At 43.2% G+C, this 25,607-nt stretch overlaps 1 protein-coding gene across 3 annotated transcripts in view; it reads right to left on the bottom strand.

The window, feature by feature from the left end:
- The window catches only part of METTL9 (methyltransferase like 9), a 52,194-nt gene extending 27,955 nt beyond the window's left edge, over positions 1 to 24,239 (bottom strand). The window contains exons 1-3 of one of the 3 annotated variants that reach the window (XM_006942238.3): positions 24,180 to 24,239; positions 7,738 to 7,928; positions 2,278 to 2,487 (exon numbers count right to left, since the gene is read on the bottom strand). In XM_006942238.3, coding sequence (XP_006942300.1) covers positions 2,278 to 2,487; positions 7,738 to 7,928; positions 24,180 to 24,224 — 446 coding nt within the window. In that variant the 5' untranslated portion in view covers positions 24,225 to 24,239. Of the gene's footprint in view, positions 1 to 2,277; positions 2,488 to 7,737; positions 7,929 to 21,862; positions 22,245 to 24,179 lie in introns of those variants that run through there. The other 2 variants (XM_023246746.2, XM_023246745.2) reach the window with 2 other exon arrangements.
- Between the last annotated feature and the right edge of the window lie 1,368 nt (positions 24,240 to 25,607).

Genomic DNA, 25,607 nt, shown 5'->3' on the forward strand with positions numbered 1-25,607 from the left:
AGTTATCACTACACAGGCCCTCCAGGATCTAATCTGAGACAGACTGCTAGTGCTAAAGGGGATCTTACAAATCACACAGTTGAACCTCACACAGACAGAAGTCTCCTATGATAGCATCCCTAATAGCTATTTAAACACTGAGAGGGGCAAGGACTTGAATACTTGAGCTGTTAGGAAGGTGAGTGTCCCTTAACTCTACCTCAACTTCTGAGACCTAGCTGTGCATGATTATACCAGAAACTACACTTACTCCTCTCTTTCCATATAAAACCCCATTACATTTGATCGTAATCTTCCCTTCCACCCCCTTCCTACTTGGTCTTCTCTTCTCCACGCTTAAAATTTCCATGTTTTGCCAATGTTCAATCAAGTCGTGCTCCAAGAGCTACTCTAATGCTGTCTGTAGAAGCAGAAACTTAGGTGGATACAAAAGTGAGTTCATAATTCCTTTTTCCTTCTTTCTAAGGCTAAGCCTGGCTTCCAAAATATCAGAGGAGGAGGCAGGCCCATTCTGTACCCAGCACCTTCTTCTCCTATTCAATAGAATCCATACTGAATAAAAAACAGCTCTCTTTCTAAGTCTCTCGAGCAGAAGATGGTCTTAAAACCAAGATTTGACAGTTCATACCCATTAGGATGGCTATTACCAAAAAAAAATAAGCAAATAACAAGTACTCGTGAAGATGCAGAGAAACTGTAGCCCTTGTATACTGCTGCCAGGATGTAAAACGGGGCAGCTGCTGTGGACAATGGTATGACAATTCCTAAAAAAATTAAACAGGGTCCTACATTATAATCCAGCAATTCCACTTCTGAGTATATACCCAGAAGCAAAAGCAACGACTCAAACAGTTATTTGTACACTCACGTTCACAATAGTATTCACAATAGCTAAAAGATGAAGACAACCCAAGTGTCCACTGACGAATGAATGTACATCCATACAATGGAATATTATTCAGCCTTCTAAAGGAAGGTGATTTTGATACATGCCACAAGGATAAACCCTGAAGACATTATGTTTAGTGAAATAAGCCATTCATGAGAAGACAATTAATGCATAATTCCTCCTATTTCATGCTCCGAGAAGGGTCAAATTGCTAGAGACATGAAGTAGGATGATGGTTGCCAGGGGCCAGGGTGGTAGAGGGGGAGGAGTGGAAAATTAGTGTTTAATTACAGAGTTTCAGTGGGGACAACAGAAAGATTCTAGAGATGGATAGTGGTGATGGTTACACAATGTAGATGTATTTAACATCACTAACTGTCCTCTTAAAAATGATTAAAAGGGTTAATTCTGTGTTATGTAGTTGACCACAATAATTTTTTTAATTGAAAAAAAAAAAAAACCCAAAAAATAAACTTTAAGAATGTCAGATTCCAGGGGCGCCTGGGTGGATCAGTCAGTTAAGCATCCGACTTCGGCTCAGGTCATGATCTCACAGTTTGTGGGTTCGAGCCCTGCGTCAGGCTCTGTGCTGACAGCTCAGAGCCTGAAACCTGCTCCGGATTCTGTGTCTCCCTCTCTCTCTGCCCCTCCCCCGCTCATGCTCTGTCTCTCTCTCAAAAATAAATAAACATTAAAAAAAAGAAGAAGAATGCCAGATTCCAGGGGTGCCCGGGTGGTTCAGTCAGTAGTCTCCCGATTCCTGATTTCAGCTCAGGTCATGATCTCACCATTGTCAGATCAAGCCTGGCTACTCACTGGGCATGGAGCCTGCTTAGGATTTTCTCTCCCTGTTTCTCTGCTGCTCACACTCTCTCAAACAAAACAAACAAACAAACAAAAGCCAGATTCCAAACAGGAAAAGTATCTACACCTTTTTTTTTTTTTTTTTTTAAGCAAGTAAGAGGGGGAGGGGCAGAGCGAGAGGGAGAGAGATGAACTCAGGCAGGCTCCACACCCAGCACAGAGCCTGATGTGAGGCCTAATCTCACCACTGGGAGACCATGACCTGAGCTGAAATCAAGAGACAGTGGCTCAACCAACCGAGCCCACCCAGGTGCCCCAAAAAAGTCTCTACATCTGATTCCTCTTTTCCAAGTTATTCCTCACCTACCCTTCTTCCACAGTGCCAACTCCTCTAGTCCAGAAACATACGGATGAGGAAAGAGGATTTCTCTCTAAATTTCTACTTAACTGTAATATGGAAAGTTTTTAAAAAATTCTAATCATGGAAAATTGTTTCTGATTCACATCCTTTAAGTAATATACTCTCAAGAAGAAATACATCCGAAACCAAGAAATATACCCCAAATCATGTCTAAAAATTATACCTGTATTTCTTCTTCTGAAGCTGCCATATCATAGTTTCAGACAGCTCAGTGGCATAAATCTCTTCAAAATGAGGGCTCATGATTTTTGTGACTTCTCCATCTCCAGCACCTAAATCAAGAAGTCTATGGGTTTTCCAGTCTGGATTAATTTTTAGCAGTCTCTGAAACTGATCTGGTGAAAACACAAACATTGAGCCTCTTCCTAGCAACCTGGAAGAAAAAAAAAGACAAAAATAGAAGAGTCTATGCAAATTAAGCACCCCCACATACATTCAGAGTGACTGCAGTAACTCAGTACCAATAGCCTCCTGAACTTACAAAATATTTATCTTATGTGATTATATGGTTAAATTATATACTACTTTTTGTTTTTTTATTTTTATTTATTTTTAATTTTTTCTTTAACGTTTATTCTTGAGACAGAGAGAGACAGAGCATGAACGGGGGAGGGGCAGAGAGAGAGGGAGACACAGAATCGGAAGCAGGCTCCAGGCTCTGAGCCATCAGCCCAGAGCCTGACGCGGGGCTCGAACTCAAAGACCGCGAGATCGTGACCCGGGCTGAAGTCGGACGCTCAACAGACTGAGCCACCCAGGCGCCCCTATATACTACTTTTATATATGATTTACAGGATTAAAAGCAAAGTTAGTAAAATAAGAAAATACCTCCAGATATCATTTGGCGCTGAGTTTACAGATAACACCCCATAAAGAGTCAGCAAAGGAGAGGAGTAAAAGGTAGAAAGGAAACAGGATGAGACAGGAAGGGAAGGGAAGAAGAATGAGTAAGAGATTAAAAGGTTAATGTGAAGAATTTATGTCAAACTAGGAAGGAGAGATGGAGACAGAGTAACAGAAAACATATTTATCAGTTAAAAAAGACGACAGCCCAACAGAATCCGATTACAGCACTAGCCAATAATACTAAGCAGAAAAATCAAATAGGAAAAAAAAGCTGTTATTAAACTAAACAATGCGTGAGAAAAAAAATAACTTCAATATCATAGATTTTTAAGAGACACTAGAGAAAAAAATGGTCCCTGCAATATCAGTTAATTTAGACCAAAAAAGTAGATTCATACTTCCATCAGTTTATATATTACATGATCATCTGGGTCTTATTATTTCTGAAGATCCTGAAAAACATTCAAAACCACAGTAACGCCTTTTAAAAAAAAGCTTGAGAGGAGTTAAATGGAGATCAGAGAGAACTCTCTGAACAGACAGAGGCTGTGGCTCAAACCAAGTCTCAAGGAAGCATCACGGTGGGGAACAGAATGCACTCCCTGCTCAGCCTTGGTTTTCTAGCTCTCAAATCCTACTGTCTCCAGGGCAGGGATTCTCCAGGTCCCTTTCCTGAAATGAAGCGGAGCTCAGAGATAGCACAGAACCACAAATAGCGAGCTGCTGCAGAAAGAAGGCGGAAAGCCTGGGAGAAGCGGCCACTTCTGGGCCTTCCCCCCTCAGCAGCTCCTGGGGCACTTCCTTCAGACCCTGGAACACAGTTTGAAAGGCACCGCTCTGGGGGGACCTGGGTGGCTCAGTTGGTTAAGCGTCCGACTTCAGCTCAGGTCATGATTTCATGGTTCGTGAATTCAAACCCCATAGTGGGCTCTCTGATGTCAGCACAGAGCCCACTTCAGATCCCCTGTCCTCCTCTCTGTCTGGCCCTCCCCCACCTGTGCTTTCTCTCTCAAAAATAAATAAACATTAAAAAAAATTTTTTTTTAATGAAAAGCACCAGTCTGGGAAATGGCAGGGAAATCTGGTTTGTACTGCTACTTTCTGGAAATAAGCATATGGTACAGTATGTCACACAGTGACTGGAAAGATGTGTGCAACCTGGTGCTCCTGGTAAGACCAGTTTTAGGAAAGAATTAAAATTGCAGAGTTCATATAACAGGCTCCCTCTCTCTCCACTTTTCCCATTAAGGCCTTAGGAGAGTTTAAGCAGATCTAATAATGTCTTTACAGTAAACCTCCTGCCCCACAGAATGCTAAAAAACTAGGGAAGGGGGGGGGCATAGACATCAGATTGCTAAACATGATGCTATCCCTCAAACTGCTTACTGAGAAAGTGTTACCTCCTCCAAGACCATTATTTTTTAATCTTCTGGTGGAAAAATAGGCTACAGAAAGCAAATATGAGAAAAGAGACTGAACTTACTGAAAGAGCTTTACAAAACTTCACACAGGAGCCACCGTCAGAGGAGGAAGAGGGTACAGGCAGCACGGTGTGGGGGATGCAGTGTTGGTGTTGACTTGCCACAGGATCAAAAGTAAGTTGCAAAACAGTTTTTTGGCTCAAACTTTCCCGGTTATAAAATATCACGCTTCCCCTAGCCACCTTCTTGGGATGTAAGGACTCCTGACATTATAATCATAAAACTCTAGAGGTAGAGGTCATCTGACTTGTCTACATTTAAAGGCATCAGAGACGGAAACACTGTCTATCCTCAAAGATCATGAGCAACAGAGGCTCCAAAAAAGATTAAAAGTGTAAAAAATAAAAGTAAATAAAAATTTTTTAAAAAATCACCAAGCCCAGTGTTTCTCAACCAGGACCAACTCCACCCTCTAGGGGGCACTGCGAGTAGGTGGGAGAGTCTGGGGTCATCCCCATGACCCGGGAGTGCCGCTGGTTAGTGAATCAGGCCAGAAACGCTAGACTTCCAGATAGAAGTGGGTCAGTCCCACACGATAAAGAATTATCCCACTTAAAATACCAAGACACTGACCTCACTCAGTACAAGGTTTCCAGCAAACATCAGGTATGGCTCTCTAATTTGTCTTTAATTTCTAAAGGTAGTGATGTCCATGGGCGGTGGGGGGTTTGTGTTTATTAACCATCCTAGGTTCTCTGGCCACAATCTAAGTTCTCTCCAGATTTAGAATCTGTAGAGGAGGTGTGTCTCCTTACAGGTATCTTCCTTATAATATAGACTCTGAAAACAGCTATCAGGTCTCTCCTTATTTAGCCTTTCCCTTTCTAACATAAAGGAGGTCTGGTAAGTATCTTCTTAGTCCAACAAGGCACCACAGTGCAGGGTGCCTCAGAGATACCACAGGTCCAGTTCCAGACCACCACGATAAAGCAAGTATCACAAGCAGGCCAATGAATTTTTTGGTTTCCCAGTGCATGTAAAAGTTGTTTACACTACGCCATGGCCTATAAAGTATGCAACAGCATTATATCTAAAAAAACAATGTACATACCTTAGTTAAAATATACTTTATTGTGAAAAAACAGCTAACCATCAACTGAGTTTTCAGCGAGTCGTAACCACTAATCAGAGATCACCAGAATACAGTAATGAAAAAGTTTGAATACTGGGAGAATTACCAAAATATGACACACAGATACAAAGTGAGCAAATGCTACTGGAAAAAATGGCGCTGATAGACATGCATGACACAGGGTTACCACAAAGTTCCAATTAAAAAAAAAAAGGCAATTATCTGTGAAGTGCAATGAGGGATGCCTGTAGTTATTTAAGACACAGCAATTCATGGTAATAATCTACCATGGATGGAAAGTACCAGCAGGCTCAAAATTAAGCTTTCTGGTGACAATAAGACACAGGACATGTTTTGAGAGAGTGGGAGGTGAGAGTTAAACAAAACCAAACAAACAACAGAAGAGCTGCAGATAAGGGAATCCAAAGGAATTTATTAATTGCATTGCCTCTCTTTGACCAAACTGTGAAATTCCAAATCAAGGAATTTTAACCAGGGTCCCATGGGGCAGAGGTTGGGAGTAGGGGTGGGGGATGAAGGGGGGAGGTGGTTCAGAATTTGAAATCTCCCAAAACTGTATGTGAAATGTTGAATGAAAATACTATTTGAAGAGAAGATTCCTACCTTTCATCATTTTCAAAAGGTAAAGGACTTCATAAAGGATAAGAATCACTGCTACAATGACTTGCCTGCTCTCCAAAATAAATAAAATGGTATAGAACAGAAATTCAGTGTAGTCAATTTTAGAAACAAAATGTCAGACCAAGTTGTATAAACTCAACTACCAAGACAAAAATAACAACGGCCTGCTGAAGCAAACCTAAGGCAATTTCATATAAACAATGAAGAAAATCAAGAAAGAAATCTTGAGAAATGGCTCATGGTGCCTAAAAACATATTTAAGGACCAGATGATAGACCAGGGATCCAGACAGTCAGGAGAAGCTGGCTCGAAACCTCAAGGGGGGAAAAAAAAGTGGGCCCAACCAGTGGCTTTAAGCAGTCCAATAAGGCTTTGTAAACACTAAACTCTACTGATTTTCTCCTTGGCATTCTAGATTCTTGGGCCTTGGGGATTTTTTAAAATTTGGCCAAGAAAAGACTGAAAAAAATCTGTACTCCTAAAGCTTTCTCCATGGATTTATATGAGAGAACCACACTAGAGATGGGCATTCCACAGCAAGTTTACAAAATTCTGGTGCGCCTAGACATTATGTTAAGAACAGATGTTGGGCCTTCACTCGAAATAAGCCATCACACATTGCTGGGTTGATTAAATCCCCCCCTCTCAAAAAAAAACTTGTTCCTGGGAAGTGTGCTAAAGCAAAGATTTTACTCTTCACCACATGTTAAGGGCTTAGTTCTTGCTACTCTCTACAGTAGGGGACTAGCAGCATCATGGGCATCACTTGGGAGCTTATTAAAAATGCAGAATCCTTGGGGCACTTGGGTGGCTCAGTCGGTTAAGCGTCCGACTTCAGCTCAGGTCATGATTCTTGCAGTCCGTGAGTTCAAGCCCCGCATCGGGCTCTGTGCTGACAGCTCAGAGCCTGGAGCCTGTTTCGGATTCTGTGTCTCCCTCTCTCTCTGACCCTCCCCCATTCATGCTCTGACTCTGTCTCAAAAATAAATAAATGTTAACAAAATTTTTTTTAAAAATGCAGAATCCTAGGTCCCTGACCTACCGATTTACAATCTGCATTTTCACCAGATCTCCGGGTTGTTTCTTGTGCACATCGAAGCTGGGAAGCACTGCTCCAAGTAACTCCCACCGTAGAAATACAGACTAATGAGGCTATTTATCAAGTTATGGTGAATTTACTTTCTTAAGTTTTTTTATGTTTATTTATTTTTGAGAGAGAGACAGAGACAGAACATGAGTGGGGTGGGGCAGAGAGAGGAGACACAGAATCCGAAGCAGGCTCCAGGTTCTGAGCTGTCAGCACAGAGTCCGATGCGGGGCTTGAACCCACGAACAATTAGATCATGACCTCAGCCGAAGTCAGACGCTTAACCAACAGAGCCACCCAGATGTCTCAAGTTATGATGAATATAAAAGGCACAACTGCAGAAGGCTAAGACACTGGACCCACCCACTGCCAAGGATTCTGACGAGCACAAGTATTGTAGCTGAGGTGATCAATACCTTTAACAAAATAGCTTTTCTCTTTCATTTTCTTTTTTTAAACCTAAGGAGAGAGAAAAAATACACAAGACTCACTTACCCATTGATAGATGTTCTAGACATAAACAGGCTAAAAACAGATGACACAAAAGAGTGATATAATTGGATAAATAGCCAGCCAGATTTCTCAATACTGTTGTTTAAGAAGATCTGTGTTCCTTGATCAAGATAGCTCTGAACAAAGACAGCCTGGAGTGATTCGCATAATTTCTCTCTGTTGCACACGTACCACTAAAAAAAAGAAGAACAAGTGAAAACACACAACTTAAGTGTCATCTAAGAAGTCCAAAAACAGAAGCCAGAAGACTAAATCAAATCCAGTATTTCTAAATGTTATAATCTCATGGCACTGGGAGGGTAATCATCATCTCTTACACTCAGATGACCTATAAAGTGTAAAATACTTCCACATACATAATTTCTCATCTAATTCTCATAATGTAGGGGGCGCAGGGGGAAGAGGTTTCTGAGTCATGCAGTTTAGTAGGTGACAGAGCCAGGCCACAGTCCTTGTATTCTGACCCCCTGCCCAATATTTCAGTCACTATATCCCCAGGACCCTGAGATCTAGGAAGGCACAGTTGGCCTCTCCTTCACTGAAAATCAACATCAGAAGGCAGTAAGTAGCATTATTAACCTTGTTTTTAGATAAGGAAACAGTCACATAACGCAATGGTTTAATTCAAAACCAGCAAACAGGGGCGCCTGGGTGGCGCAGTCGGTTAAGCGTCCGACTTCAGCCAGGTCACGATCTCGCGGTCCGTGAGTTCGAGCCCTGCGTCAGGCTCTGGGCTGATGGCTCAGAGCCTGGAGCCTGTTTCCGATTCTGTGTCTCCCTCTCTCTCTGCCCCTCCCCCGTTCATGCTCTGTCTCTCTCTGTCCCAAAAATAAATAAACGTTGAAAAACAAAACAAAACAAAACAAAAAAAAAAAACAGCAAACAAATCAATGGCAGAGTAAAGCAGCAGAAATTACCACTCCAGTGACCAGATAAAGCTGCCTTTCTTCTTGTAGGCTATATAGAGGCCTTTAGAATTATTGAGGTGCGCTTTACCAGGTCATAGAACATTCTCACAGACCGGGGGCAATATGTGCTTGAGAAAGATCAAGAAGTTACTTAAGGTCACATCGTAATCGATGAGAAGACAAGGTAATAACATGCTGAGAACGAGACTTCTGGGAACAGGCTCTAACCTGAACGTACTTTTCAGAACAAAATTCAGGAGCTTCAACTGTGGATGAAATTTAACCTTCTATAATAAATGTTTTCCGTTTAGAGTTAGTGTACCAGGGAAGGGAGGGAAGTCAATCATAGGGTATGTCAGCTTTAGAGTCTGATCAAGTCCTGGCTCTGCCATTCGTGTGTAAGCTTGGACAAGTCACTTAATCTCTGGGCCTCTGTTCATTCATCTGTAGACTAGAGATGTCACTGGTGTCTATCTATCCTAGTATTGAGAGGATTAAATAAGGTAATGCAGGCAAATCCTCAATGTAGTACCAGACACACAGAAGAATCCTATAATAATAGCAACGAGATTCCTCTAACATGGCCTGATAAATAAGAGTAAGCCCATTAATTACAATGATGAAACTGTAGGGTTGACCAGTTATTATTAATCCATTATCTGCTAAAAAAAACAATCAATCTTTCCCAATAAAGAGAGCCTTCGTCAAAAGTAATTTGCTTCCGGGGCACCTGGGTGGCTCAGTCGGTAATCGTCCGACTTTGGCTCAGGTCATGATCTCACAGTTCGTGAGTGTGAGTCCTGCGTCAGGCTCTGTGCTGACAGCTCAGAGCCTCAAGCCTGCTTTGGATTCTGTGTCTCCCCCTCTCTCTGCTCCTCCCCCACTCACACTCTGTCTCTCTCTCACAAATAAATAAACATTTAAAACAATTAAAAAAAAAAAAGTAATTTGCTTCCCCCTGACAAATATGACCATTTATCAACAGGCATCCTGTAACTGCTTACGCAATTGGTGGGCCAATTTTACAGTCATCCTAAGCTTGCTAAATGTTAAAACAAATCTTGGGTAACATTCCTGACACTAACATTGAAAGGAACCAGTTATAATCCAATACAAGCAAGCAAATAGGCACATTAAAAATTTAAAGATTAACTAATCTTTTTTTTACAAACCCTATATCCAAACTAGATACCAAATTTCCCATCTGTTGACTGATTTGTTAATTTACCTTTTTCTTTTTTTGAGGTTTATTTATTTATCTTGAGAAAGAGAGAGCACGCGCATCTGCCCAAGCAGTGGAGGGGCAGAGAAAGAGGGAAAGAGAGAATCCCAAGCAGGCTCCTGCTCTGTCAGCACAAAGCCCAGCGCAGGGCTCCATCTCACGAACCTAACGGTGAGATCATGACCCAAGTCACAATCAAGAATCAGATGCTCAATGACTGAGCCACCCAGGAGCCCCTGTGTTCATTTACCATTTAAACACTGTTACCAAAACTGCTTGGACTTGATAACTATTTTTACTTTTTCCACTCTGCATGATAAGCTTCTTATATTTACTGCCTATACTTTCTTCCTTGGTCTGAAAATGTTCTTGCTTAATCATTAATTCTTAATATTCACTGTGCCTGAAGTTATGCCCCAGTAGAGGTCATAAACCATTTTTTATTATACTCACAACCTCCTGGTACACATTCTGAACTCTGTGATACTGAGGCTACTCTGACTTTTATTTATTTTTTATTTTCTGAAATGACTAATCAAGATGAAAGCTATCACCTTAGTAATAGGCAATCAGGTGCATTCTATTAGTGCAGACAAGAAGTCATTCAAGTGAAACAGAGGAGCTAAGAATTCCTTGGCATCCACTTGTAAATGGACAACTAGAACAACAATGGACTCTGACTTCTAGAACGAAGTAAGACTTGGCATCATTAACTGCAAATATTGCTTTCAAGTGCCAAGAGGAAAACTCCAGTTCTTAACAGCATTTCTCTCAATTCACTGACACATGTGGTTGAACCTTTACAGCTATACAAGTGCTTCAGAAAAGAAACTGCTTTCTGAACAGAATGTGCTATGGAATGAGAAGGAGTAAAGCCCTTCTCTTTAAAGACAAAGATTGGAACATTAAAAAAATTTGTATAAGAGGGGGGTGGAAAGCCTGGGTGGCTCAGTCGTCTGACTTCAGCTCAGGTCATGATCTCGCAGTTCATGAATTCAAGCCCTGCATCAGGCTCTGTGCTGACAGCTCAGAGCCTGGAGCCTGCTTCCGATTCTGTGTCTCCCTCTCTCTCTGCCCCTCCCCTGCTCACACTGTGTGTGTGTGTGTGTGTGTGTGTGTGTGTGTGTGTGTGTGTGTGTGTGTGTGTGTGTGTTTGAGCATGCATCTCTCTCTTAAAAATAAATAAATATTAAAGAAAAAATTCTTAAGATAAAGGTTGGGGGTGCCTGGGGGGCCCAGGGCGTTGAGTGTCTGACTCTAGATTTCAGTGCAAGCCTGCTTAGGGTTCTCTCCCTCTCTCTCTGCCCCTCCCCAGCTCACGGGCACATGCTCTCTCTCTCAAAATAAATTAATTAAAAATAAATAAATATAAAAGTTGAAACCCATGCTCCTCCTGACCATTTGCATGATACAAATGCCAACTCCACAGCATTATTCAGAATCATCAAAAAGTGGAAACAAACCCAAACGTCCATCAACTGATGGATAAACAAGATATGACTGATCTATACAACAGAATATGGATTATTCAACCATAAAAAGCAATGAAGTCCTGATTCAGGTGACAACATGGATGAACTGTGAAAACATTATGCTAAGGGAAAGAAGCCAGTAACAAGTGGCCACAAATGATATGTTCACTTACATAAAATGTCCAGAATAGGCAGGTTCAGAGACAGAAAGTAGACCAGTTGCCAAGGGTTTGGGGGCAGGGGGCAGTGGGGAGTGTCTACCAATGGATACACAGTTTCTTTCTGGAGTGATGAAAACGTTCTAAAACTAGAGAGTGATGGTGGTTGCACGACTGTGTAAATATATTGTACTAAAAAACATTGACTATACACCTTAAATGGATGAATTTTATGGTATGTGAACTATACATATCTCAATAAAGGTTATTTTAAACATATATTTACATATCTAAATGTGGATAGCACTTTAATTAAAAGTGGTTTGAAAATTTAAGTGGCCAAACAAACCTCTCTAAAAACTGAAAATTTTAAATGCAAATCTGATCACATCACAACCCTGCTACACAGAAGTCTGAAGCTAATATCCAAAATGTTCAATATGGCTTACCAGGCCCTACACGATTTGTCCAGTCTGTATCCACAGTCACCTCGTGACACTGCCTGCCCACCCATAACACCTGGCCATTCACTATGTCCTAACACTGCACCCCTCTCTTTTTCTGGAAGGCTCCTTTCCTCTGGATATCTCACATGGTGTTTGCTCCATCCCCTACATTTCCATCACCCCAACCCACTCTCTGTTTACCTGGTCAATTCAACCTAATACTAAAATATTTCTCCAAGTATGTTTGCCTTGAATTTGCAGACTAGGCTGGGTTCCCCCCATCCAAATACCTCTCTCCTACATCTCATATGTCTCCTTGGTAACATTTATGAACATTGAACTAATAACTGTACATAATTGTATGTTCAGTGTATATCTTCCCAGAAAGAGATTTCATAAAGTGAGGGACAATGACGGACTTCAGTGCCTAATACGGATACAGTGAACAATAAATGTTTGTCAAATGAACTACTGTTAAAATCACAGGCAGCCTTGGGGCATCTGGGTGGCTCAGTTAGTTGAGTTGCCGACTCTTGATTTTGGTTCAGGTCATGATTCCAGGGTCTTGGGATCGATCCCCGCATCAGGCTCCATGGTGAGTGTTGAGCATGGAGCCTGTTTAGGATTCTCTGTTTCTATCCCCTCTGCCCCTCCCATGCTCGCTCGCTCTCTCAAAAAAAAAAAAAAAAAAAAAAAAAAAAAAATTAATGTTTAAAAAATAAAAAGAAATAAAATCACAGGCAGCCTAACATAGAATTTGGAGTTTCTAGCAAAATCCTGGAGGGAATGAATATAAGGATAACCACAGAGATAGCTGTCACTGGGTTTCTGTCAATTTCTGAAACTCCAAGGTTTTTGAAAGGTCTTACTTTTCTAAGTTATTTTATTATTATACTTTATTTATTTATTTATTTATTTAATTTATTTATAGTAAACTCTATATCCAACGTGGGGCTCGAACTCATGATCCCGAGATCAAGAGTCATATGCTCCACTGACTGAGCCAGCCAGGCACCCCTGAAAGGTCTTGCTTAAACTCACTTCTGCAAACAGTGGTTAAACCTACCCACTCACCACAAAATTGCAACACCACAAGCAAGCAAGGAAGGATGACACTGACTAAAACACCTACTTTGTATCAGGCCCTTGGCCAAGTACATTCACAATTCATTTACCACCCCACAACTTCTGGACAAATGGGAAGCCTGGGGTTTCTGAGCACGTCCAGCTGATTGAGGTTCCTATTCTAGGTGCATGTTGTTTTATAAAGGTTTCTTTCAAAGAAGTTTCTCCTCGGTCTACCCAGTGTGTCTGAGATTTATTTTCAGAAAAGAAAGCAGGACCATTCTGTCCAACTAAACTGGACGGGGGTGTGTTTAGAGAAAAGATAATCTGATCTAGATAGCAACTAAATTACAGGGTTTCTCAACCTCAGCGTTACTGACATTTGGGGCCAGATAATCATAATTTGTTATGAGATGTGTCTGATGTATTAGAAGATATTTAGCAGCATCCCAAGCCTCTACCCATCAGCTGCCAGGAGCGCTCCCCACTCCCCTCCCATCAGGACCACCCAAAATGTCCCAGACATTGCCAAATGCCCCCTGGGGGACAAAATCACCACTGCTTGAGAACCCCTACATGGGCCTACCCAGAAAATTTCATTAGTGTTTCCTAATTATCCCAGCTTAACAGTGGTCTAGGGAAAAACTAAAGATGGACTTACACTCCAGAGGAGAGAAAAAAAATCAGAAACCAAGGGAATCAAGTAATGGGATTACGATCTTGGCCAAGAACTTCAAGCCTTAAATAAGCAGTCCCCTTGCCCTTAAGATGAGATGCTGATAGAAAAATCAATGCAGGAGCCCCTGCCACCCCACTGGAGTTCCTCTCTCCAGACAACCCAGCTTAAATGAAAAGCTGTAATGAGCTCACAGCACTGGGTGGCCTATCTGCAGGCTCCCATGCACTTTCAAGCAGGTGAGTTCTTTGAATGTGTGCTCCTCAAAGACTACAGAGACCAAGGTGCGCAGGCAAGAACAAAGCATCACGCTCATTAAACGTTCGCATTGGAAGGACTGTGTGCCAAGCCCACTGTGGGCTGGCCTCCTCAGCTGGAGACCAGTGCCGGGAAAAACGTCATTTTAGCATCTTCCTTCAAAGCTCACTTGAACTTTCTCCAATCCAAGAGGGTAAGGAAATCTTTTAAATAACGAATTCTAATCAAACCAGTTATACCATGCAGTCATCTACTAATGCCAAGTCCAAGGTAGGATGTGGTAATTAACCAGAACTTCTAAAAATTACAGTAAATACCATAAAATACAGTAAATAGAGAACTTCTAAAAATACAGTAAATTACTTGCAACAAGACTGTAGCTATACTAAAGATCAGACAAATAGCCAAATGATGTAGACATGAGTTGTGAATGCATATGTGACAATATTCGCTAATCAAAATATAAGGTATTAGGTCAGGTCCCATGAACATCTCCTAATCTTTATATAATCTTGGTGGATCAATCATTCTTTCAAAGCAGAAATATAATTTTCTGATGAGATTATATTTGCTTATCAAACAGAGGGATATAGTTAAAAGCTTATCAGAATTTATTTTTTAGTTCAATAGTCAAACGTGTTATATAATTATCTTTTCTTCCAAAATACAGAGGACTTGAGCACAGTAGGTAATAGAACTGGAGTTAGGAAGTTATTTTAGGGGGGCACCCAGGTGGCTTAGTCAGTTAAGCATCGGACTTCAGCTCAGGTCATGATCTCACAGCTTGAGTTCAAGCCCCACGTCAGGCTCTGTGCTGACAGCTGGGAGCCTGGAGCCTGCTTCAGATTCTGTCTCCGTCTGATTCTTTGCTCCTCCCCTGCTCGCACACTGTCTCTGTCTGTCTCTCAAATATAAACATTTGAAAAAAGAAAGTTATTTTAGGGGTTGGGCGCCTGGGTGGCTCAGTCGGTTAAGTGTTCCACACTTCATCTTAGCTCAGGTCATGATCTCATGGTTCGGGAGTTCAACCCTGGCATCAGATTCTGCACTGATAGCACAGAGCCTCCTGCAATTCTGTCTCTCCCTCTCTCTGCCCCTTCCCCACTTGTGCTCTCTTTCTCTCTCAAAATAAACTTAAAAAAAAAAAAGGTTATTTTAGGGGGCACCTGGGTGGCTCAGTCAGTTAGGCGTCCTACTCTTGATTTTGGCTCAGGTCACAATCTTAGGGTCATGAGATTAAACCCTATGTGAGCCCTATGTCGTGCTTAAGATTCTCTCTCCCTCACCCCCTTCGCTACTGGTGCTTTATCCCCTAGATACAGGCACAGAGCCCCTAAGACTCTTGGGGCATCCCCTAAGTGTTAAAGAGTATCTTTCGGGGGCGCCTGGGTGGCTCAGTCGGTTAAGCATCCGACTTCGGCTCAGGTCATGATCTCACGGTTCATGGGTTCGAGCCCCGCATTGGGCTCTGTGCTGACAGCTCAGAGCCTGGAGTTGTTTCAGATTCTGTGTCTCCCTCTCTCTCTCTGCCCCTCCCCCACTCATGGTCTGTCTCCCTCCGTCTCAAAAATAAATAAACATTAAAAAAAATAAAAAAAAAAAAAGAGTATCTTTCGTATGCTAATATAGTGATGGGGGAGGGGGGTTTGAACTTTCAGCCCCACCTCCAACCTCTAGACAAAGGAGAGGAGTTAAGAGATCGAGTTCTATCACCAAAGGTCAGTGATTAAATCAACCATGCCTAGGTAATGAAACCCTCAAAAAGCCCCTAAACAACATGGCTCTAGGGACTTCCAGGTTGCTGAACACCTGGAGAGGGCATGGAAGCTCTGTGCCACCTTCCACCTGCCATACCTTGCCCTATTCATCTCTTCCATTTGGCTTTCCCTGAATCGTATCCTTTATAATAAACCAGTAAACAAGTAAAATGTCTTCCTAAATGGAGTCATTCTAGCAAATTATCTAACCTGAGGGAGGGTTGTGGGAACCCCAGAATTTGTACACAAATTGGGCAGAAACATGGGGGGGGGTTCTCTATGTACCTCCAACTTGCAGCTGGCACCCGAAGGGAGGGCAGTCTTGCAGGATGGAGTCCTTAAACCTCTGGACAGATGTTAACTCCGGGTTGTGTCAGAACAGAAATGAATTGTAGGACACCCAGCCAGTGTCAAAGAAATAGTGGGTGTTGGAAAAAAGACACCATAGGTACGATTTTTTTCCCAACATTAAACTTGACCAAAGCATTCACAAACTGGATGAAAGCCAGAACTTGGGACACTTATCCCAACGTTGTCTCACTCACACACTACAAAACTGCAACTGGTGTTTTTGCATACAGCTACATAGATTCAATGTCTCCACACAGCTCTGCTAAGTGGGGGCAGTTTCCTACTAAGGAGACAGCCTACTTTCACAGACCCTCATACAACACAAGGCGTCCTAGGAGTGGCATCATGAAAAGGTGGGAAAAGCCTGGGCCTTGAAACCAGACAGAGCAGAGATCAAAACCCAACTCTGCCACCTACCAAGTATCTCCTGAGCAAGTGTCATCGCTCTTAGGCTCAACTGTCTATTAAAAAAGGGGGTGCGCCACCTACCTCTGGGAGTTGTTATGAGGATTAGAGAGAATCATTATAGTGTCTGGCAGACAATAGAAACACAGTAACTTGATTTCCTTCCCCTTCCTGTCCAAGGACCACAAAAGCCAGTTAGAGAACTGAAGTTCAAGAGAATGCCTAAAAACCACACGGTAGGCCTGGGCACCCAGCCATTCTCAAAAGGAATGAGTAACCAAAGACCTGAGGCATTTAGCACCACTAAAAACAACTGGAAAGGCTCCACTGATGGGGTCCATGAACACAGAATCTTTTCTACTACGGAGGGTGGTCAGACTAAGCCTGACGACCTGGACCTGGCAGCTAAGGACTCAAAAATCACATTCTAAGTTCTGCAATGAATCCTATCAGTCCAGACATTCAATCATTGACACTTCCTTGCACTGAAGCACAGCATAAGAGTCAACATGCAAACCATTCATTTTTCTTCCACAGATGACACAAGCCTAAACCAACAACCTCTTTATATGAGATTTCAATGTGTACAGTGACAAGGCACCCAAGTCCATGGAGGGAAACAATTCATATGGATTAGATTAAGTTGTTTCAGCTTTGATTTAATAAACAAATAATTGGAAATTTTCATTTAAAATATGCACTCACTGTTAGAATTTTATAATCCTAAGATTTTAACAATGCTTTAGAAGGTCTAAGCAATGGTCTTTTACTGGCAATCACCAGGGTGCCCTCAAGCACCTTCAAAGGGGAACATAAATGCTTCTAGTGTATTCAGCAGCAGAGAGAGATCCTGATATTCTGTGAAACTGAGGCAAACACTTGTTGTTTTTTCAATGTCTCTTTATTTTGAGAGAGAGACAGCATGAGCAGGCGGCAGGGCCAGCACAGAGAGAGGGAGACACAAAATCCAAAGCCAGCTCCAGGCTCTGAGCCTTCAGCACAGAGCCGGACACAGGGCTCAAACCCACAGACGGCGAGATCACCACCTGAGCCAAAGTCCAAAACTTAAATGACTGAGCCACCCAGGCACCCAGAGGCAAACATTTGGATAGTGTTTCAACACAATTGTAAGGAAGGAAAGAAACTCCTTTCAGAATCTCTTTGGTATTCAGCTGCAGAGGCCTCCAGATTCTGGAAGGCAGCTCAGAAGAGGATACAAATCCATCAGTGTCCATCTGGCTAGCTGGTGACTGCCCTTGAGCATTGTTAACTTGTGCCTGACTTTGATCAGCCCCTGCAAGGTAAATGGGGAGTGAGGGGACAGGACACCGAATCTGTCCATTAGCACAACCTGTGACCTATGGCTGTGATGTCCAAGTATTTTTTCATTTGGAAAAAACCCCCAGTTGTTTCAATTCCGTCTTACACCCCATCACCCCTTGCAACATAACACAGTTCAGAGCTTACAGAAGGTGAAAAAATAAGTCAGATATAACACAACCTTGCAGTTTTAAGTTATACCTTGCTAATTCCAGATATTCAAGGTTACCTGTGCTCTTAAGAATCCTTACAGTACATCACCTGCAGAAACCTTCCTGGCTTGGTTCCAGGGAGTTCCATAACAATTCTTTTGGCACTCCATCAGTTCAGAAACTACTGAATGACTATTATTATCAAGAACCTAGTTAGTGAAGCCTAAGAGTCCTTTCAAGTTTCAACAGCTCCATAATTGATGCATTAACTTGAAGTACTAGGTACAATGAGACAAAAACACTAGATGTAAAGTTTTTGTTGTTGCTATCTTCTTTTTAAGTTCCAAGCCTGCCAATGTTGAAAAGTGACATATCTAGTTTCTCACTGCCTGGCTCTACTTCTTCCCAATGAGGCAAACTATCCACCATGCAACCTGTGACCAAGAAATGTGCTGCTGATGAAGGCAGCTGGAAACTTTCTCTGGAGAAGACTCTTTTTTTCTGTAAGGGGCTACAGAGTAAATAGTTCAGCTCGTGGGTCACACAGTACCAACCACTGCTGCTGTAGTGTGGAGGCCCCTATGGGCAGTAAGTAAACGAATGTGATGGCTCTGTTCCAACAAGACCTTATTTGTGGATATTGAAATTTGAATTTCATATAAGAAATTTTCACATATTATAAAATATTACATGCTTTTGCAGTCATTTAAAAACGCAAAACTAGGGGCGCTGGGTGGCGCAGTCGGTTAAACGTCCGACTTCAGCCAGGTCACGATCTCGCGGTCCATGAGTTCGAGCCCCGCGTCAGGCTCTGGGCTGATGGCTCAGAGCCTGGAGCCTGTTTCGGATTCTGTGTCTCCCTCTCTCTCTGCCCTCCCCCGTTCATGCTCTGTCTCTCTCTGTCCCAAAAATAAACGTTGAAAAAAAAATAAAAATAAAATAAAAATAAAAACGCAAAACTATTCTTACTTTACAGGCTGTAACAAACAAGTCAGTAAGCCCAATTTGGCCTGCAAGCCACATCCCAGCTCTAAGAGAAGCCCTTCCTTGCTTCTCTCTTGCTTAAAGTGAAAAATAATCCCAGCTTTGAAGCTAGCACGCCAAACCAAATTATTAAAATGGTGTTGCTACTATAGTTTTAGAACTACTTTAGGGCAAAAGAGCCTTGCAACTCATCTATGTCCAGGCTATCATAACTAAATAGCAATTTTTAATGATAAACATTTCCCAAGATTTCTCTTTTAACCAGAGAATCCTCCACCATAATTTCTTAATAAAATCATCATAAAGAAAACTTGTGCTAAGTACGGTTCAATTAAATCCATTGGGGCACCTGGGTGGCTCAGTCGGTTAAGCATCGACTTCAGCTCAGGTCATGATCTCATGGTTTGTGAGTTCGAGCCCTGCGTCAGGCTCTGTGCTGTAAGCTCAGAGCCTGGAGCCTGCTTCAGATTCTGTGTCTCCCTCTCTCTCTGCCCTTCCCCCGCTCACACTCTGTCTCTCTCTCAAAAATAAATAAAAAACATTAACTAAAAAAATTTTTTAAAAATCCATAACCCCACTTTCATGCAACCCCAAAAGAATCAGATGTGGCTTGCTATGGAACCCACACTCCCAAATGAACACCAGAAAACTCTGTATAAAACTATAAATGTGAAGAGGGCAAGAATGTTAGAGTCAAGTTACTTTACAAGTAAGAAAGTTCATAAGGCAAACCTAGGATCCTGGATTATAAAGAAGATAACAAATGAGCGCAGGCACTCTGCAGAGAGGGGTCTCCTCTTTCACTTTATCTCACCGTGGTCTCTATACACACATTTCTTTTGTTCATTTTAATCTTTATTCACAGGCAATATTTTCATACGTCAATGCATCACTGGATTGATCACTCTAAGGAAGAGTCAATCTGCCCCTAAATATTCAGAAAGTACCAGATTAGTCTTCACTTTGGAGAAATTAGTGGCCAAATTGTTGGTCCAACTGGTTGAAACACACAAGTACACATATAACTCAGTATCTCAGAAGTGTAACAAAGTAAATGGGGTATCAGAAACCAGTATTAGTAACTGATTCAGTTTTTAAAAGGCACACAATTAGAAAGTATCTCCTGTTAGGAAGTACTTATTATGAGGCTATGTCTCCAGCTATAGTCTACCCAGACTCCACGAAAAATCAAATTATGTAAACAGTTTTTCAGTTTTTTAAATATAACCAATTCTTTTATAAGCATTATGTAAATATATTACATACAAAATATATATATAATAAATCAAATGTTATAGTAGAGGTAATCACAAGTGTCATAAACACCTACAGCTAAGAGACTCCACCATAATTCCACATCAGTGGAAATAAGCTTCCTTTTTGTCCTAACTGGAACATTACTTCTACCAATTGTTGAAAATGACATTTCTAATTCATTGTTTTATGCCACTATCCATATTCCACGTGGATATGTGACATTTGGTAACTGTACATTATCACTGCAGTACTTTAGAATTGTTTCTCTATGAACGATTAATGTAAGTAATTTATAGCGAAGAATGTGGTTTCACAACTGAAGATCACCTACTGACTTTATGTACTCTCCTAACAATATCATAGGCATGACTACCTAACAAATCAAAATAGCTCTGGGATCACAAAAAAATTTTATGGGAATTTAGGACTTCCTTTAAAAATAGAAAATGGGCCACAATCAGTAATTACTAAATAAAAACTATAAGCTACTTTCCTTAATGAATTGCTTTATGTCCTTAGATAATTCTTTACTTTCATTAAAACACACGAAATCAACCCGAATGTAAACTCTCTGAACGCCTGGCATAACAAGAAATGTAACATAGGAAAATGAGAAATCTATGAAAACGTTAAGTCATAAGATGGGGAATAACCACTTACTGCTCTCTCGAAAGGCAAAATGCACTATAAATGCTAGCAATTATAAACCAACACTCCGACAGAGTTTAAAAGCCTCTTTTCAATGAATGCAAGGTTAACCACAAACTATATTATGGTCAAAAATGAAATATCACTCTTAATTCCACAGCTGACCTGCACATACTTCTGTAAGTGGCACGAAACTAAGCTAATGAAAAGACTGCCTAACCGGTCACATCGCGTCGTTCACGATCCACAACTCTGAAAAGAATTCACTCCTCCCTAATTCTGTTTTAAAAACCCTTCCAGGAAAAGCTTGCATCATCTTCCTTCTTACCACATCTTTCTGGTCGACTACCAACACAGAAGTTAAAAGGAGATCTCTCTTTGGTAGGAGAGGAAGGTTCAGCAGGATGGGAGTGTGAGGACCTGTCAAACACATTTAACTGCTGAGGGAAAATGTCACCCGAATAAGCCCAGAGGGTTAAATGGCTCACAATGCACGGTTAAATTTCTTTATGGCCCTTTGTACGTTCAGAGATTCAACCAGACAAAAAGAAGGACCTGCTTTTCGCTTTGATTCCCCGGGGGTGATGAAGGCGGTCGAGGGCGATGGGTTTGGTCTGGTCGTTTACATCGCAGGCCCCGGTGCCAGATGGATGCCCGTGGCCACGCGCTCGCCCCAAAGTTCCTGCGTCGTGCCGCCCGGCGCCTGCAATCACCGCCTGGCACCCGGGAACAATGCGGGGCGCCGGGGCGCCCACACCCGGGCCCGGGAAGGAACGGGAGGCCGTTGTCCGCCCGCGCCCGGGAACAAAAGGCGCGGCGGGGCCCGGGCCGAACGCTCGAGGGTCGCGGAGCCAGCGCCCGGCGGGGACGACGTCGGGGAAACTTTCCGAGGGGCCGAGGCGGCGGGGCGAGGGCCCGGGGAGGCCCTCTCGCCGCGAAGCCCCGCACAATAGCCGGGCCGAGCGCGGGAAGGCCGGGCCGCCACGCCCCCGCCCCCGCCGGGCCCGGGCCCGACCCCGGCCGCGTACCTGGTGGTTCTCCTTCCTGCCGCCCGCGGCCGCCGCCGGCCCGCCGGGGCCGCTCGTCATGTTCACGTACAGGGAGCGGGTGAGCGGGCTCCGCAGCGTCCACATCCTCCGCGCCAGCCACACGGACGCCAGGCTCAGGCACAGCCAGCCCGCGAACAGTCTCATCGGGGGCCGCGGCCGCTCGTTCGGATCACCGCCGGCGCCGGGGCGAGGAGGAGGAGGCGCCGCCGCCTCCGGCCGCCGCCGCCGCCGCCCGGACTCGAGCCATCGCGCCCAACTTGCCCATCCAGCCCCTTCAGGGCCGAGGCGGGGGGTGGGGAGGAGCGGGCGGCGCACAGCCTTCCCACCTCCCCCTTCCTTTCCGCCCGCGGAACGCAACCGCCGCCGGCGCCAGTTTCCACCCGGAGCACTTATGAGCGGCCGAAGCGCGCTCCCGCACGGATTGAGCCGCCGGCCAGGAGGCGGGACAAAGGGAGCGCGCATTCGCCAGGCGCGCGTCCCCGCCTCCTGTCTGGGCCGCGGCTTCACGTAATGGCGGAGATGATTTTCATTTTATACGGCAAGGGCGATACTTCCGAAGGCAGTTACTGAAGCCTCCCGGTCCCTCCAAGGTGGTGTCCTTAGGACTTCTGGTCTTTCCTCGCCTTAGTCGTTGCCTCTGGGCGCCTCATTCCCTTCCCCCAACCCCCCCACCCCGACCCCGGCAGTACTTAACTTAGTTGTGCAGATTGACCCGAGGGTGAGGAGAGGGAGTCTCCTGCCGTTCGTACGTCTAGACTGTCAGACCAACACCTTGCCTGAGACGGACGCTGCCAGTTCTTAACTGTCACTGGCTCAGCTGCGTGGCTTCTTATTTACATTTAGAGCCGAAGAGCCAGACCCCCACCCCAAGGACCTCCACCCTGCTCCGCAGGAGCTACAAAGCGGTCTGGAATCTGGGAAGAAAGGATATCACCAAGCCCTTGGCTCTTCCCAGTCCTGTTCCCCAAGCCTGGCAAGTTGCTGGCTATATGTTTCTAAGAGATATCAGTGAAAGCTCTGCCTTTGTTGGAAGCCACTGCAGCTCAGGCACCTGCAAGTATTACGTTGATGTATTGATGACCCTGCCCAAGAACGAAGACCCCCAAATCCGAGGCCCTTGCTGCTTGTTTCCTTGAACTAACAGATGGAAGTTGGACCCAGCACTCTTAAAGCGAACTAAGCTCCGGGAGCAATATTTACCCGGATGTTTCTTTGATCATTTCTAGCACGAGGAGACCTAGCAACGTTTCAGAACCGAAGGGTTACACCGTGTTCCTGTGTCTGAAGTTCTTCCTGCTGCTACCACCAAGCTACAACTAAGGAGTAATATATTTCATGGGTTCTCTAGCTTCAACACCTTTTCCAGGTTTGTTTGGAAACTGCTTTTAATTTAACTGCACTAGAAATAATGTAAATACATTTTATTTTAGTTCAAAAGAAGTAAGCCTTACCGTCAACTCCAGTATTGCACTTCAGAGATTACCATTTATGAAGCAGTGGTATGGTGATCCACTGATGAAGAACAAAATCGTACTTTACCCACAAACTTATTTATTAGCTTCTAAGAATCCTGGCTTGGGACTTTTTGGGAACAGGGGCATCTTGTTGCCTAATGTGAGGTAGGCTATAACAAACACAAAGGGGAAAGGGGAGGGTACTTTGTGTTCTCTCTTTTCAGTATGTTACCTGACTACTTCCTGCTAAAACGCCAAAGAACCTGAACCTTACTAAATCTAGTTCAAACTTGTAGTGGTCCTGGCCCAAGTCATCAAAAGGGAACCATATTAGCCAGTCCAGGTAAACTCAGTTTGTTTACCATGTCACTTGTCCCTCCTGTCTCATGCAATCAGTGTCAGAAAAAGCAGCCTTCATCTTTTTAGAGGTGGAGTGGGGAGGAGGGTGAAAGCAGTAGGAATATATAAAGTGACACATTTCATTTCTGAAAACAAAAAAGACAAAAGGTATGCCCCCCAACTATAGAGTAAACCTGAGGAGCCACAGCACAGAGACTGCAAAATGTGTCAGATGAACAAGAAGCAACTAGATGCCTACTGAACTCTGAAGGATTTGGGGGTCAGTTGACAGCCAGGAAGCCTAGCATCTCAAAGGAGCAGGTTTTCATTTTATACCTGAGCAGCTGGCCTGGAAAAATAAATCACCCACACATTTAAAATAGTCTATAATAATCACAAAATAGTCAAATACATGTTATTTACACTTAGCAAACACAGGAAGAAACCAAAGCACAACATGATCAAATGATTTGCCTAAAGGTAGAGCAAATTCAATAGCAGACCTTTTCATAGAACCTGGTATCCCAGCTTGTGATCCTTCGATCCATCTAAGAAGCCTCTTCGTTGTCTCTCTCAGAGAGCCTCCTGAATTACAAATGAGGAGGAAGGAAAACAGCAAGAGTAAATATACTAAGCAGAAGTTCAGATTGCCCTCGGGGACTGCCCCCTTCCTTCATCTACTAGAATGTCACTACTGTATATTAAAACCTCAATTAAAAACCTCAGTTATCCATAATGGAGAGGGGCAGAGGCACGAATAACACAAGAAGCTGAAAACCAGCCAATATCCCTTCTAACGTGGCTTTTAAATGCAGTCAGTAATATTCCAAAAACACAGAAATAACACCCTCTGTATTGACCTCTGCTCACTGCCCTCCTGACCAGGAGCTCAGGTACTGAACTTGGGTCATAGTGCTGTGCATAGGCCCCAAATCTTGTCTGGATCACTTTCTTCTCTAGAACTCTAAGCAAGGGTACCTTTTGGTGTAATTGTACTTATCAGCTACAAATTACAACATATCCATGTTCTCTTTTCAGTGACAAAATCTAATGTAAAGGGAACCCATGGAGAGCCTTGCAGGCGCCTGGGTAGCTCAGTTGGTTAAGCATCCGGTCCCTGATTTCAGCTCAGGTCATGATCTCATGGGTTATGCGTTGGAGCCCTGCATCAGGCTCTTTGCTGACAGTGCAGAGCCTGCTTAGGATTCTCTCTCTCTGCACCTTGCCTGCTGTACCTTTCTCCCTCTCTCTCTCTCAAAATAAACAAACGTTAAAAAAAAAAAAAAAAAGCTTTAAAACAAAAGAAAAAGAGAGACTTGGATCTGTACAGGCACAAAATGTGCCAGTCACTGTTGGTCATTGTCCTCTCCTTGAAGAGATTAAGTAGTGTAAAAAGCACTCAAAAATCACAAGTTTTTGTGGACTTTTTTATACTTAGTATTTTGTAGAGTGTCAGAGAATGGTACAAGTCTCCCCCAGTATAGATGTGCCCTGTGGTAATTAAGCAATGAGCACCTCCAAAAAATAAAATTAGTAAATGTATCTAGCAATTTATTTTTATTTATTTTTTTAGAGAGAGAATGAGAGTGTGAGTAGGGGAGAGGGGGAGAGAGAGAGAGAGAGAGGGAGGGAATCCTAAGCAGGATCCACACACAGCACAGAGCCCCACTAAGGGCTCCATTCCACAACCCTGGGATCACAACCTGAGCCAAAATCAAGAGTCAGACGCTCAACCGACTGAGCCACCCAGGCATCCCGACATTTTTTTTCATTAGTAAACAGGGCATTTTTTTATCTGAACTTGGTTGATATAATTTCAGTCATACACAGTGATCACTGTCATCTCTGCTTGATAAATTCTAAATTCAGGTGAAACTGCAAACAGGTTAGAAAAAAATTGGCAACATAAAGTAGCAATATTAAACCAGGAG

The sequence above is a fragment of the Felis catus genome, chromosome E3 (genome assembly GCF_018350175.1).
Source record: "Felis catus isolate Fca126 chromosome E3, F.catus_Fca126_mat1.0, whole genome shotgun sequence".
Classification (NCBI taxonomy): domain Eukaryota; kingdom Metazoa; phylum Chordata; class Mammalia; order Carnivora; family Felidae; genus Felis; species Felis catus.